Raw genomic sequence first — 15,803 nt, 5'->3', positions numbered from 1 at the left:
ATACTGATGGTTGACTTAGTCCTAGTTTCTTTTCTTTAAATCTAAAAAAATATTATTTAACAAATGACCAAGGGGCCTTCTATTTCAGCTTGAAGAAATACGTTTTTTGCCCCTCTCAGTGAAGAATTTTAACAGCTCTTGTTATCTCATGTGTTTTTATGTTTGGTGATATCTTTTCCTGTTTGGCCGTAAATCAGTTGGGTTTTCCTAGAATTACAGTGTCTTGAGAATAGACCTCTAACTGTTAGTAGTTGACATCTTTAAACAGCGTGCACCGCTTGCTCTTTGCTATCTGTCATTTAACCCCTAAAGGGCCTTCTTATCCTCCTTTTGGGTTGGAAGCATGCCTGTCAAAAGTTTTTGGTATTTTATATGCAGGAAATGCTGCATGTTGCTCTAATCTTAGACTGTACTTGTTTTTTCCTTCTCGGTTACAGCAACTTTTATGACATATATGCAGTGAAAACCTAAAGCTAGATTAGATAACTTCTATAATTTGTTTCACACAAAAAAAACATCCATGTGAAGTAGACAATAAAGGAAATGGGAAAACCTTTTTAAAGAATCCATAGTAGATGTTTTAATAAGGAGTTGAATAGCTACCATATCCACATTATAAATATATTGAAATTGTTTCCTTAGTACAGCTCTTCTTCTGTCAGTTTGTATTTGGGAGCAAAAGTGGATTTACTGCATAAGTGCCAAAAGAAGAAGGAAATCAGCAGCTAAAAGGTGGCTGAGAGGTGATTGATGAGGCAGAAATTACTCTCTGAAGTAAGAAATGCACTACGTTCTGACGATTGAGCACATATTAGAAACAAGACCCAGGCCTGTAATTAGTGAAGAAAAATGAACGTACTGAACAGCTCGAGCCAAAGGCAGAGATGGAAGCAAATCTGATTTAGCAAAAAAAAAAAAAAAAAGCGTTTACATGGATGGTGAAAATTATAACAAAATTATAACAAGTCAAATTTATCTTGATGGACTTTCTGTCCATTGCTGTTCTATGTTTATACATATTTGTTAGCTGTATTTTCTTCTTTTTCCTTTACCTTCATAAAGTAGCTGTTTTGCAACAAGAGTGCATTTAATCAGAGGACTGTTGTTCACTGTTTGAATTAAAATAAAACATTTGAGTAAGGCAAAGCCCTACATTTCATACCAAATGATTTTTAATTACAAAAAGCTCTTATATGTTAACCTGACAACAGCCAGCTGTATGTCTCGCTCCGCCTAGCTCCAGTATGTGAGTGGAGCTAGGCGGAGCGAGACATACAGCTGGCTGTTGTCAGGTTACTTATATGTGGGTTTTTGAAGATAATAGTTGATTTTATGCAACACTTTGAGACCATAAACTTGACTTGATTGATGTGTGCTTTTAGATACATTTGTACTTGCAACTAGGAATGGCTCATATGAATTTGTTGTGGTATTATAAACTGGTATCACAGTATTTAAAACTAATACATGTAACATGTAAAACTGATACATGTAACATGATCTAATGGCTTTAATTTTAACCTTTGTAACAAACAAATATAATTTTTCAGTGTAGAAGTGAGCAATAAATCGATTTTATCGATTAATTTGAATTTGTAACTCCTGAAGATATAATTTTGGAAAATTTAAATTTTTTTTTGTGTACCAATGCACTCTCCTGGACTTTTATGAAACTTTGCACTATATCAGTCCCGAAAGGGGAAATCAAAGGCTGTACTTGTCTTTGTACTTCACTTTTTTTCTTTTTTTTTTGGGTGGGATTGTTATATCAGGTTTTTTGTTTTTTCTATGGAATAACATTTATATTCAGTTAGATAACCAAAAGGAACTTATGCATTAACTATATACACAACACATTTTTGTAATTCTTCTGACATAGAATTGAATTTTGTTAAATGCGTCCAATAAACAGTTATGTTTTTAAAATCTATAATCTTATGACTATTATCTCATTTGTCAGGCTTCAAAAAAGTTAAAGCAGATCATAATAAATCAATATTGCTTTGTTAGTAAAATATTATAAAATGTTCATTACTAGTGTTATAAAGACCGGTAACAGCGTTAGAATGACAAATGTGAAAAAAACCTCTAAATTCAGTAATTTCAGGACTTGACAAATCCTCAGGACTTGACAAATGCAGGCCTTTGTGGTGTATAGAAACAGTAGAATTGCAACAATTCTTTTTTTAAATTTTCACCAAAAAATGTAGTGAGCTCAGGGCCAGACTTTGACTTTTATGAATGAATGGCTGCTTTCAAAACACAGTATAAGCTAATGTCCATGGATATTAATCCCATTCTGTGTCTGAATCATTAAATACATGCTGCATGGCCTTATGTCTCGTCCACTTTGCCTGTAAAGATAAATAAAGACCAAATTAATTCCTACTTTCTTACTTCCTTATTCATTTGACTTCTTTTCTCTTCTCTTCTTAAACATAACCTTACTTTCTTACAACATAGTTGACTGGTACCCTGCAAATGAAACAGTTTTAGGTGAAACAGCTGTGGATATTTTGTCATTTTCAGGCAATTGCATTTCTGCTTCAAATCTGTCGTTAACCCAGAAACGGAGTCACCGGTGTTGAACTTGAGCGCCAGATACAGATCAAATGCAGGACACCTTATCTAGGTGTATGCGCATGCTTCAGCTAGAAGAGCATCAAGTTCCTCATCAGAGAGGTACAGGTTGTTTCTGTAGGTGGTATGAGGAAGAGGCTGGACGGTTAGTTCGCTGCGAGGTAAAGACGAGGAAGAATGAAAGCAGAGGACTCGGGCGTGACAGAATGGAGGGGGACACCTGGGCTTTTATTCTGGGTAAGAAAGGGGTGGAAGCTTCTGGGATCGGTCTTTTCAGGAGGATTTTTCAGTGCTGTCAAAGGTAGCAGATATAAAGTTGAGACAATCTCCGACCTGACATCCTTTAAGTTGAAGATAACAAAACAATTGAAGTGTTTTGTTAAAACCTATTGAAACGGTGTTGCTATTGAGACAGTGACAGCTCAGATAAGTAAATTTTTCCATACAGACATTGACAGCTCTCCAAGGCCGATGCTAAATGTGCTAATTTCGCTGGTTTCTTTTCCAACGCTATTTCCAAATAGTTTTCTGTGCTGCACCTGCAGTTTACAGAAACTTTTGTATTTTTTTTTAAAAGCAGAATACATTTTTGCGCTTGCATGAGTGTGGACTTCGATCATTGTTTGTTTTGTCTTTCAGCAGGCGTTTCTGTTCTAGTACGATAAACTCTCAGTTCAGTTCCTCCGAGTTTGCTTCCTGTTTCTGCCGTCATCCATTATGTTAATCAGCACATTTGGAGTCTTGTGTTGTGTTGACTGTAACGTATTGAACTTTCTGCCTGACCTACTGTAGCCTCCTCCATCTATGCTCCATTACTATCCTGGTTCAGTCACTGGCTCATTGATTTGCACAGTCCTAATTAATTTCCCATCCTAAAAGGTTTCCTTGATTATTTCAAGGATGTCGTCCGATCCATGATGACCGTGAACGCATTTATAGTTTCAACGGCGTTTTGCTTCACAGCGATGCAGCCAGTCCATAAATAATCCATGAAAATATCGCCTTTTATCCACCTGACGTGCAGCTGACCCACGCTACCCTTTAAGCGCCCCACAGAAGCCACCTTTTATTCATGCCTTTGGTTTCTCTTTGTGATATTTTTTTTTAGGATTGAAAAAACGTACCAGGAAGGCCTTTGGGATACGGAAGAAAGAGAAGGACAATGACTCGACGTAAGTCTCAATTTTTGCTTCCCGATGCATTGATCCTTGTTCAGAGGTGGAAGGCTGAATGCTGTGAATGTTAAATATGATCTGTGATTATTGCATTAACTGGAAAAAAAGCCTTGTCATATTCATATGTTAAGAGGAAACATTTTTGGAAGTATTTTTTTTTTTAACGTACTGTAAATGCTGATGTCCTGAGATATTTGTCAAGATGTGTGAAAGCACTAATGCTGACGAGCCCTTTTAAATATTTTCTCTTGACTAATTAGTACATCAGTTGATTTTTAAAAAAAGAAAACAAGCAACCTTTAATGTTTTTTTTCTTTTTGTCTTTTATGTTTCACAGTGGGTCTCCAGACAGAGACGGCGGTGTAAGTAACAGCAAATGCTTTCCCATTCATTTGTAAATCAGAATTTTGCACAAACGCACACAGTCTTTCAACGTAATCCAGTGTGCAGGGAATAAATTATTTATTTTATGTGTTCTCTTTGCTTGCCAGGAACCCCAAGAGGTTGAATCGGTACTGAACTTAGCCCTCTAGAATAGACAAGCTTTTAGAGTAGCACTGTGTCTCCATAAAATTAGTATCAGTGCAAAATATTGTAGGTTTTCATTTAATCCATCAGTCTCCTGCTAAACTGTTATTTTCTTAATAAACTGTCACAGTCATGAGGTGATGAAAACAAGACAAAAATAATAATGCATTGTTCAGTGCAATTTTTTGAGTAAAATTATTTTGTCATCATGGTTAACCTTTTAAAATGGTGCTTTTAAAAATGCTAAATACTTGTTTTAGTGTTGTTTTGAAGAAAAGGTGTTTTTTTTAAATAAAAAAAAAAGAGAATTCATAGCTCCAGAGAAAAATATCCAATTCAACAAGAATCCCGCTTAGCTGTAGGTTGCAATAGAAGTAGTGGAGCCTTACATAACTCACTCTTTCTTTAGTGTCTGGAGGGATTTTAATCAAACAGCTTCTGTCTTCTCAGTCTCAGAAGAAGACAAACGGAGCCCCGAATGGCTTCTATGAAGATATCGACTGGGAGAGATATGTAAGTAAAGTTAGTTGTTTTAAGTAGCGCTTTGCTTCTTCTGCGCCAACTCTTTTTCATATTTAGGAGTTTCACTATAGTTTTAAAACAGAGGCATCTTGGTAAGAGGGACGGGGGGCGGTCCTTTAGTTTCCAGCCCATGACTGCCTGTGTTTTTCTAAAATGGAAATATTTCCAACCAGACAAATTTGGCTTTCTTGTAAACAGTGAGAAAGTGTAATAGCCCTCTTTCAGAAAGCTGACTGGCAGTGTGCAGGAACAGATGAGGGAAGAACAATGCTGCATTATTACAACAGAAAGTTTTAGCACCTGGCTGTTCCTTGACTCTGGTAACCGGCCAATGCCTATTTGCAACATCAGGGTTTCCCCCCCCCACACACACACACACACACACATCAGTAAAAGTGATACCAAAAATGGTATATAGCAGGGTTGTCAAAATAATCAACATTTTGATATAATTGGTATTAAAAAAATTATTCATTCAAAAATAAAGATTTGAATAATCTATAACAACTGACCAATTCACATCTGCCCAAAGAATCCTGCTTCTAATGGCAGCACCGCACAGAGACACTCCCGTCTCCTCTCTGCTGCCGCAGACGCACACCTGACCCAAATAATGAGCTGCTGCTGGACATTTATAAGTCTGCTAGCATGCGGAGAACAGCCAAAGAGAAACACGTGGCCCTCTTTACAGACACGATAAACACAGAAGCGTTGTTTGGAGGAACTTTCCCAAGCAGACAGACAAGAAAAACAAAATGATGAACGGTGCTACATGCTAAGCTAGCATTAGCGCTCCGTTTGAGCTGCGCTGTGCTGCATCACGCAACACTCTGCTCTGACCTGACCCACTGACAGTCATGACTTTGTCAGTTTACAGTTACGCTTTAATGAACAGCATTTGTTACAACTGGAAATCTCTCCATACAATAACGCAGGTCCAGTTAGCATATTTAGACCCGGACAGTGAGACTGTACCCCTATTTAAAGGTTTGTACTGATTTAGAGTCGCTGTGTTTCAGAACTCTCCTGAGGTGGACGACGAGGGCTACAGTATCAGGCCTGAAGAGGAGTCCGAGGAAGGAGATATCCTTCAGCTAAACTTTATCATTGGTGGTAATTGAAAGGATGCTCTGAAATCACTTTAAAAAGATCAGCTGTTTTGTATTCAGAGAATGTTCTTCTTAATGTGCACTCATGATGAAGGAATTTAACTATTAAATATTCTATCAACAAAATTCTAATCAAGATCATTAAGAGATAGTGTATAACAGTGTCAGAGTAATTAGTCTTTGTATTGAATGTTAAGTGAATTTCCTGTGAAAGCCTCTTAACCTTTCTGTGAAGAGTGGAAGTATCACACTCATTAACTGGCACGTCTAGATTAGTTGTTTCTTTCTTTTTATTGTTGATTTCCATCATCTTGTTAGACAACAACACAGCGAATAAAAGGGTAATTGTTTCCAAACGCAAAAAGAAAACATTTAATTAAGAGCAGACATTTCATTCAACAGTAGACATGATTTGTTCTACAGAAAATGTGTAGGCCTTTACAGATTTTGAGAAACGAGATACTGTGTTAAAGGGTTCAAATTAAAAACATGATGCCAAATTAGCGAGATGATTTTACGTTTGGACTTTTTCCTTGACTTTGTACCCTCACCTACCAAAAAGCCCCACTTCTTCTCTTCTGACGAGAGTGAGGAGGAGGAGGACCACAAGAAGAAGTTCAAAATCAAAATCAAGCCGCTGCCGGCTGATTGTGTCATAGCGGCTCCCTCGGTCGATGAGCTCAGAGTCTCCATAGGCAACATAGCCCTGTCCCCGTCTCCCATGGTGAGTAACCCCGACGGCTATGTCCTCCTTCTGCTGGCCTTCATTAGCAGACTTGGTTTATGATGTTTAGGTCAATGTCACATGTATGCACCGATCACACTTGCTGCTTTTTCTTCACCTGATCTTTAAAATGTGGAGCTGGATGTTTTTTTGTATGTGCACAGATGCTTGTACAAGTGCGTCTCAGTAAATTAGAACCTAATTAAAAAGTTCATTTGATTAATCTACTCCATTCAAAATATAAAACTCTCATCTATTCAAGATATGCAGAGAGATATTTTTAAGTGTCATTCTGAGAAAAAACAAACATTTAAAACATTTACTTTCACCCGACTTTTCTGTACTGTGCTTGAAAACTGCATTCTGTGAGGAGCTAGTGATGCTTTTGCAGGGTGTCAGTGACTATCTGCTGGAAAACTGTCAGATCAGCAGTCTTTCCCATTATTGCCTAGAACATAAGATGCTATTACTGCATTAGATATACTGTCTTATTGGTCTAATACCATCTAAATTATGAGAAATAAAGGCTTTATATTTGTCCCTTTGGGTGAAATTAATTAAATTAATATAAATTGTTCAATATTATTTACTTTATTGAGAGGCACCTGTATGTAGATGTCATTATCTTTCCTTTCCTACTGACACATTGTGATCTTTGCAGAGGTTTTTGTTCAGCATTGACATATTTTTAAACAATGTATACCAACTCCACAGTTTACTTTAATTATAATTTTTGTATGCATGTCAACTGTCACAATATTTCAGAATATTTCAAATACTGGACTGAAAGCTGTGTAGACTGTGTCAGATTTCTATAAAATCTTTAAATTCATGTTGCTAACATGTTTGGCTGTTATACTCTTTTGACATCTTTTTCTTGTTACTTGAAAGTCCTTTAACATAATTTAGAAATTCCACAACTTAAACCACTAGTTTATAGCTGCTAAGTAGCACAACGTTAACTCCTCGTGTAAACTTATGAATCCCATGTGACCATGCAGGCAAATGCCCATCAGACGGCCTGCAGTTAGCACCGGGGTTCCTCAAGCTGCCGTCAGCTTTTTTTCTGCCTATTGGACTGCAAGTCTTGGATCCTGTGTTTCCCCAGTCGGGACAGTTAGCTTAGGTGTCTGCCTTAAATTATTCAGATAGGAAAGTGGGCACAATGAACTTGTGTTTCAGTCTGCTGTACAGGGATATTACTTGTGGTCATTTGAGCTTCTGTCCTCAATAATTTAATCCAGCTTCAGTGGGTTCACCCATTGCCTTTGTCAAACTTACTAGGTGTGAAGGTCTTTTCGTGCTATTATTGGTTGGGTGGTGTGTGAAAGCCTTCGGAACAAAACGTTATCTCAGTAACTATTAATTAGAGCATTTTGTCCAGCTTTTAATATCTGTGTGTGTTGCTGGACAGAAAAATAATTTCACATGTGATTTAGTGTTTGTGAGGGCATCTGTATTTGCATGTAAATTATGAATTATTAATTTCAAAAGTGTGGATTATAGTGTGGCAAGTTTGTTCTACTCATTTCCATATGTACTTGAAACGCTCCAATCAATTGGCCAATTTTCTGCCAATTTTCCCTCGATAGACTCTAATTGGTGATCAGCAGGTCAAATGCTGAAAAATCTGTATTTGTTTTGTTTTCTGCTCATTACATGTATTAAAACTAAACTAACACCATTTTCAGTCATAAATCCATTACCCATCATGGACTTTGATGCACTTTGTTTTAAGTTTAACAATAAATAAATAACTTTTGGGAAGTCTTATTTAAGGCATAAATGGGGACTACCTAGAAGAACTTTAAGTCCTAATCTGTAGGCTATGTCAACAGAACAGTAGTTTGTGTGAACTGGGAAGAGGAAGAGTTTTGATATGTAGATCTAGTGTTTACTAGATCTACATATCAAAACTCTTCCTTTAGTCCACTGGAAGATTTTTAATTGCATGGGTGATGCCTTGATATTCTTCTGATCCCAGATCGTGACAAATGTGAGCGTCAGGACAACTGTGTTTGTGATGAAGCAGTGATGATGGATACCAACAGCTTATTTCACACAAAAGCTTCACACAAATTTCCGCTCGACATCTTCCCTAGTTGTCCTGAGAGAGCTGACTTCAAATGTCTGTTTACGACTGCGTTAAAGGAAGATACATTTCCGTGTCTGCTTTGCCCTTGTTTATATCACCCCCCCAGCCTTCTAACCATTTTGTTACCTTTTTCTCTTCCTTTGATTATTTTTGCTTTGCTGCCTAAAATGAACCTAACCCTCTGTAGAGGAGTCCGGTAAGACTCTGCTTTTATCTTTGTGTTTTATGTGCTCTTCCTAACTATGTGCTCTTTTACCACTCGGAATACTTCCTACTTATAAGTGCATGTTTCATGTCTGTGTCGTTGCTAATAAGTGAACTAGATTTTGGGCTAAGTATTAAATCATCATGAGGTAACTCGTATTTGCTAGCCTTGTATTTGAGTCTAAAGCAGATTAAGTAAATCCCCAAAGTCCCCAAAGATGGTGCCTAAGATAAGATCTAGTTTCAGGTTACAACTGAAAAAATTTACAGATATTGTGAGCAGTGAACAACTGAAAAAATGTAAAATAAATTTATCGGGATGTATGAAAAATAATATTGTGCATATGATTAGACCAGTCCTTTGTTGAAGCACATTTGTAATTAATTTTAGCATTCAGTCATCTTTATTTCTTATCTCCCATCAGTTATAGTCAGTATAATCAACGTAATATATAGTTAGGCTGCCAAAGTTGGACATTCCTGGTTTGCTTAGTTACCCCTTTTAGTTAAAACCATAGTTTGCAGAGGGTTTACAAAAGTTGGAGATGGTCCAGACTTTTGCACAAAGATAACAGTCAGGACAAGGATACTAAAAAAATCTAAATAACATTATAAAGGAGGCTGCCAAGTGCTGTAAGGAGCTGCAATAATTTTTGGCAAGTAAAGGTCTTCTATATGCAACAGTGTGCTGTATTCTTCTTATTTTTGCCCTAAGGAGTAATGTTGCAAGGTAGAATCATTGTTTTGTTTTTTTAAGAAAGCATCCAGGCCTGGCTAAATTCCTTAAAACCAACAAAAATTGTATAGTCTGTTGAAACCAAAGTTCACCTTTGAATCACAATTCCAAAAGACATGTTTGGCAGACAAAAAAAAAATTGTCTCATTACTGAGAAGTGTTTTATAAATAAACTGTCCCTGCTAGATTCCTACCAAGAATAATATCTGAAATTAAGTCAAAAGGTTCTCCATTTATTCATTAGCTTAGGGCTGTTCTCCCTTATACAACCAAATTATCTCACCTTGTTTCGTTTTTACATTTTCCCCTCTAACTGATTTGTTTGCTTTTCTGTTGAGATACACGGGTTACATGTCACATTAAAGATTAAACATTTTATGCTTGATCAAGCTTACATCTTATACGTCACAAAACTCTCCCTTTTTAACAGAGGTATGTAGACTTGTGAGATCCATTGTACTTGTTTAGCAATTCCACACCACGTCAAAGTGTTGCTTCTCTGGTACATACACTGCAAGAGTGTTTTAAGGTGTCCTTCTGCTGACAAAGCTACATCTCAAATTAGATTTTAATGGGTTGCAGAGCCTTTAGTCTCCTGGTTCTCCGTTTAAATACTGAGATCACACATTGTAAAAGAGATGAGGAACAGGTCGTACTGGAAATTTTAGTGTTAGGACGGCTTCTCAAAATGCCTTTTATTCATTTCAAATCTGTTATACAACAAAGGGAATGGAGGAAAAATCTGTTTGTACATGGAATTATTCTAAAGATAAGTAAACTTTTTTGTTTTTCAACATTTTTTATATTTTACAACTTTTAAAATGATAAATGAATTGAATTTATACAGCGCTTTTATAGTCACACTGACCACTCAAAGCTCTTCATACTAGAGCCACATTCACCCAGTTGCACTCTCAAATGCTTACACATGCATACACCGATACGCAGATCGGTAGGCAACTTGGGGTTTAGCACCTTGCCCAGGGGCACATCAACATGTAGCAGGAGGAAGCTGGAATTGATCCTTCAGGTTTCTAATTACAAGACGACTACTCTTCCCACTGTAATATAATTTCTTTACTCCTGTACAAATATCAAAAATAATAAAGCATTTAAAAACGTTTTGAAAATTTGTATAAATTTTTTTCATACGTGCCAATACTGATTCCTAAACTTCCCACTGGATTTTGCTTTGAGTCACGAAACGTCTGCAGCTTGGATGTTCTTCCTGTTTACATTCAGCAGAGCTGCAGCCATTGGCTAGGTCAGCCTTCACTGAGCTCTGTCCCTCACCGCTCTATCCAATTAAAAGAATTCCCACCACCAGCATGTCCCACCCTCTGTTACATCACTTTAATCACTCACGGCTCACTGACCAACCGGGGCAAGCAAAGGAGCGAGGGGATGGAGGGAGAGACAGTGGCTGCGAGGTTGGTCTGATGTGAGCGGATGGAGTGATTTCAGTGGAAATTAAAGCCTGCAAGAGGGCAGATGGAAGGATTCGCAGGGAAACGAAAGGAACCTCACAGGGATTAGGGGGCCGAGTTTTTAGTTTTAACAGCAGACTGATGAGGATGCAGGGTTGGAAGAAACAGAATTAACGAGGTCGCTTTACAAGATGTTTTGGCTTTTGTCCAGTCGCAGCAGGCTGACAAACACATTTTCATCTCGCCACCAAAGCTCCAAGCACAAGCATACATATCCGTTTCAATAAATCATCCTCGGCAATCTTGACTAAAAAAAGACAAAATGTTTGAAGATGTTTGGCTAAATTAAACACAAAATGAATGTTTTATATGAAAAAAATGACAACCAGCCTGGCCAAACAGTCTTCTTCTGATGCACATGCTGTCCTCTTTACTGATTTGTCTCTCTGATCAGGTATCTCTTCTCTCTTCCTTTATGCTGGTCACAGAGACGTAGCCCGGTAAGTGTCCTCTCTATCCATCTAACTGGGGGGTTGATATTTTTTTTTCTGCTAAAAATAAATAGAAGCATTTCTTTTAAATGTTTCTAAAGCTTCAGATGTTAGTCTAGCGGTGTTTTAATCTTGACTGGCTGTATTTTTTTTTTTCTGTCTGCTTGGTGAAAATTTGCACCTTTGACAGCTGGCTCTTTGATGTCTTCCTCCAGTCTCTTCCCATCGTGTCTCTTCATCTGCTCATGTCTCTTCCCCTCCTTTCACACTCCCCTCTCACATGCCCCTGGCCTTTCTTCGGTCATGGCGTCCTCTCCACCATGAATTCATGCATCTGTTGGGATCACAGTAGGAAAAACAGTACCGTCTCGGTTGGCACTCTGCCACCCAAGTTTAAGACCCTTAGATTTTTCTCACCGGCTTTGCCAGTCTCACACTTTTTGTGCTGTCACAAGCTGCTTCCCACACCTTTAAAAAGATAATCATTAAGGCTTTTTAACTTTTTAGATCTTTGATGATAATCCCTGGCTTTCACTTCTGGTTATGCAAGACTTTTTTCTTCGGATTTAATAGGAGTTAGCCTTAAGCTGGGCATACACTGTACGATTATTTTTGCACTGTCCGTCTTTTTCTTCTTCTACTGTTTACATTTGGCTTCTGAATGGACGAGTCCGACAAGCGCCATCTCTCTTAGGAACAGATATCGTGAGCATTGAACTTTTAAAACCCTGCTGTTTCGTCGTACAGTTTGAGCTGTACCTGAGTACAACGATTGAAAATATCGTACAGTGTATGCTCGGCTTTACTAAATGCACATGCAAAGTGGTGCTGGTCACACTTAAGGTGGTTAAATGGTGGTTATATGTCAGGTTGCCTCTCAGTTTAATATCAATGCTAAAAACACATGGAACAATTCTTTAAATAAATATATATTTCTATTGTAGTAACCTACTCTTACACTAAAACACAGTTATTTAGTGGATAAAAAAACGCTAGGAATTAATTGATTTTCCTAAACTCACTAATCCTACTTTATTGTAAACTATATTTAGGTTGTCTAGAGTGCTCTTTAGCTCACTCCACATGTTTTTTGGGGGTATTTAAGATTAAGGACCTTTTGAAGAAGGTTGATTTAGTGTTGGGACACTAGATGCTATTAAAGTTACTTAAAATGTGTGTGTATTTCAAAGAGTTAATGAAGCAATGCACTCTAACAAGGTTCCCATTATCTTTGGAAGAGAAATGCCCTATAAGCATCTCAAATCCTCAGCCATACTTAACAGTAGGCATCAGTTGCTTTTCATTCTTTGTTTCCACGCGTCTCTTGTTGAAAGGTTCATTTTAAAACCTTAGTATTGTTGAACAAGCTCCATTCTGGGACTGCACAATATCACATTACAGTGTTATTGTAATGTCCTTCCTCTCTACTTGAGGGGACATTTACTTTCCTCATCATGCTTTCTAAACACCCGATTGGCTTCTATATATAATGGTTGTTATGGACTCTTGGGTGCCCAAGATGCCACCCCTTGCTGCAGATAGTTTTTTTTTTTTTTTTTATCTTAGGTGCCAAGATAAACTTAGATTCTCTTCCAGCCCACGAGCCAGTGACGAGAAATGTGTTTCTGCACCTGGTCATATTTATACTCCAAGAGACCACTAAACCATCAGTGGAACTTCCCTGAACCGTCTAATCACTTATAAAATGGGGGTACTTTAAAAACTGATTTTGTTACATTTATTTTATTGGCTATGCGAGAAGTGCTAATAAGTTAATACTAATGATTTTGTGGAAAACCATTTTTTTAACATAAGTATTTTTCCACACTGAATAAATCTACCCAAACTTAAGGTTGATTTTCTCAAAGATTTTCAGCGTGTGATTTTGCTTCTGCAGGAGGCAAAACATTTTTTTGAAGGCTCATCTTTACCTGTAGCCTGAATACATGTAAAAGTTGGTAGAAGTCCATAAATTATTACCAGCTACCCTTGAAATAAGCCTAAAGGTGACATTTCTTTTATGGGTTTCACTCCTGAAAAGTCAAAATAAAAAATAGAAAAGAAGTTCAGATCTGTAACATTAGAAATGTTTTAATGTATTTGCCTCTTGAACATGGAGGGAAAATGTAACGTGCTACTTTGTGCTACTTTGTGCCTTGTCTTGTTCGGATTTTTATACTTTACTGTTTTTTCTTTTTTCTCCCGTGTGATAGGGTTTGAAAAGGAACACATCTAGTAAGTTGCACTCTTGCTGCCTTTCAGCCCAGACTTGTATTTTTTTAATAGAGCACTAGAGAAAAGTAATGTAGCACTTATATGGGGTGAATAATTATCATTTCCTCGTTCTCCCAGGTGAGGAAATTGCTAGACCGAGGCGTGTCGTTCCCGCTGCCCCTGCTGTGGCCCCCACACATGCTCCAGCGCCACAACCACCCAGGTATGGAGCTCGCTTTTTATTTTTATGCCCCTTATTTGTGAAATTTTAAAGACCCTGTCATTATAAGACAACTGACGTTACATTTTTTTAACCTACATGAAAAGCTAAATTGCTAATCATGCTGTGGAATAGTTTTTCTAAGGTGCCTTGCAAATGAGCTTTAAAGCATTTATCAAAACAGTTGTAAAAGGAGGTTCCTGTATAGCAGCGTTTATATTTTCCCTCTCAAACGGGTCGCAATTTTTCACATTTTCTCACAAACTTAATTTATTTTTTTATGGTTTTAGGCGATCAGCCAACACAAATTAGTGTTGAAGCGGGTGGAAAGCGATATATGGTTTTAATTTTTTCATATTTATTTTATCAAATACTGATCTGAAAAGTATGCCATGCGTTTTTATTCAGTCTTGCCGAATCAATGCTTTGTAAAACCACCCTTCACTGCAATCACAGCTCAAAGTATTTTGGGATATCTCTGCCAGCTTTGCACATCACTTCAAAAAGGGAACTAAAAGTAAGCAAGATCTTCTTGAAATTAGTGTATTTTTTCTTGATTTGAGAAACTAAATAAAACTGTTTACCAATGGAATGATTATTCTTACCCCAAAAATAAAATAATTAGTTATACTGCACATGAAATAAGATGATGGAGATGAATTGTTCTTATTTTAAGTGCAGCAATCTTATTCCATTGCCATATAATCTTATTTACCTGCTCAACTCAAGGAAAAACACGCTAATTTCAAAAAAGTTTGACTTCATTTTAGTTTGCAGTGGATCCAGGCGGATACTTTTACCCATCCTTATTTGAAAAATAGGGCATATGTGAACATCAAATCTGAAGCCTAGATTATTTTGTTAGATTTAGACTTTGACTGTCTTCTAATGCAGGTATACGTTCTGCTATATACCATGGTAGCTCTGGGTGTATGTTTGGGGCCTTTTTTTTGCTAAGAGGTGAACCTTTGCCTCTACTAGTAGGTTTTCTCTACCAGCGCATCAAAGCATGACGTCATGGTTAAATTAACTGAGACATGAGCCACATTACCTGGCGGACCAACTAATTCATGCACTTAAGCTTAATGTTTGTTGCTCAAAACACACATCACCAATTATGCTTTCACTGTCAGACCTCTGTTGCATCCCGGCTGTCTCCTCTGTCCTGAACGTGACCACATGAGCGTGCCGTGGCCTCCTGCAGATTTATTTATTTATTTTTTTTATTAACTTAATGCCACATTAAGCCACAATAGAGCTGGATAGTGTTTTTGATATTAGTCTTTGCTCTTCTAACATAAAAGAGCTCATTGCAGGACTCTGTCTCACTTTTTTTCATCCCAATTTTTGTAACAATCACTAAGCAAAATGAAAAAAACATTTTTGTTTGTCTTACTGGCCTTTGTGCTCAACAGCAGTGTGCATTGAGGGTTAAATCTAATATTACCCTTCAATGCTCAAACACTGTTTTGTAAATTGAGTGCTGTGTTGGTGAATCATGCTGCATGGGCTGCTGCGGTTTGCCTGAATGTCAGATTTTTGTTGTCCAGTTGTTTTAGTGTTTGTTGTTGTGTTGTCTGTCGAGTCATGTGGAGTCAGATGAGTCACATGGTCTCTTCTCTCTCGGCTCATAGAGGCAGAGATTATTCACTGTATCCCCATATGGCTCCGTCAAGCACAGCAGTCCAGTTGTTGCTGTTTGTATTTTACGTTTTATTCTCCTCTAAGACTCTAACAACAAAGAAGGTTTTTGTCTTGCTACTCAGAGCGGCCTCGTG

At 37.5% G+C, this 15,803-nt stretch overlaps 1 protein-coding gene across 12 annotated transcripts in view; it reads left to right on the top strand.

The window, feature by feature from the left end:
- The window catches only part of sgip1a (SH3GL interacting endocytic adaptor 1a), a 101,924-nt gene that overhangs the window by 59,903 nt on the left and 26,218 nt on the right, over nucleotides 1-15,803 (top strand). For 8 of the 12 annotated variants that reach the window (XM_036140913.1, XM_036140918.1, XM_036140923.1 and 5 more), the window contains 10 exons: nucleotides 3,689-3,752; nucleotides 4,093-4,117; nucleotides 4,247-4,267; nucleotides 4,734-4,796; nucleotides 5,825-5,888; nucleotides 6,460-6,638; nucleotides 8,921-8,929; nucleotides 11,589-11,600; nucleotides 13,805-13,826; nucleotides 13,944-14,028. In XM_036140913.1, coding sequence (XP_035996806.1) covers nucleotides 3,689-3,752; nucleotides 4,093-4,117; nucleotides 4,247-4,267; nucleotides 4,734-4,796; nucleotides 5,825-5,888; nucleotides 6,460-6,638; nucleotides 8,921-8,929; nucleotides 11,589-11,600; nucleotides 13,805-13,826; nucleotides 13,944-14,028 — 544 coding nt within the window. The remainder of the gene's footprint in view (nucleotides 1-3,688; nucleotides 3,753-4,092; nucleotides 4,118-4,246; nucleotides 4,268-4,733; nucleotides 4,797-5,824; nucleotides 5,889-6,459; nucleotides 6,639-8,920; nucleotides 8,930-11,588; nucleotides 11,601-13,804; nucleotides 13,827-13,943; nucleotides 14,029-15,803) is intronic. The other 4 variants (XM_036140921.1, XM_036140917.1, XM_036140914.1 and 1 more) reach the window with 3 other exon arrangements.

Source organism: Fundulus heteroclitus, chromosome 9 (assembly GCF_011125445.2).
Source record: "Fundulus heteroclitus isolate FHET01 chromosome 9, MU-UCD_Fhet_4.1, whole genome shotgun sequence".
Lineage (NCBI taxonomy): Eukaryota > Metazoa > Chordata > Actinopteri > Cyprinodontiformes > Fundulidae > Fundulus > Fundulus heteroclitus.
This window is presented reverse-complemented; position numbering and strand designations above follow the sequence as displayed.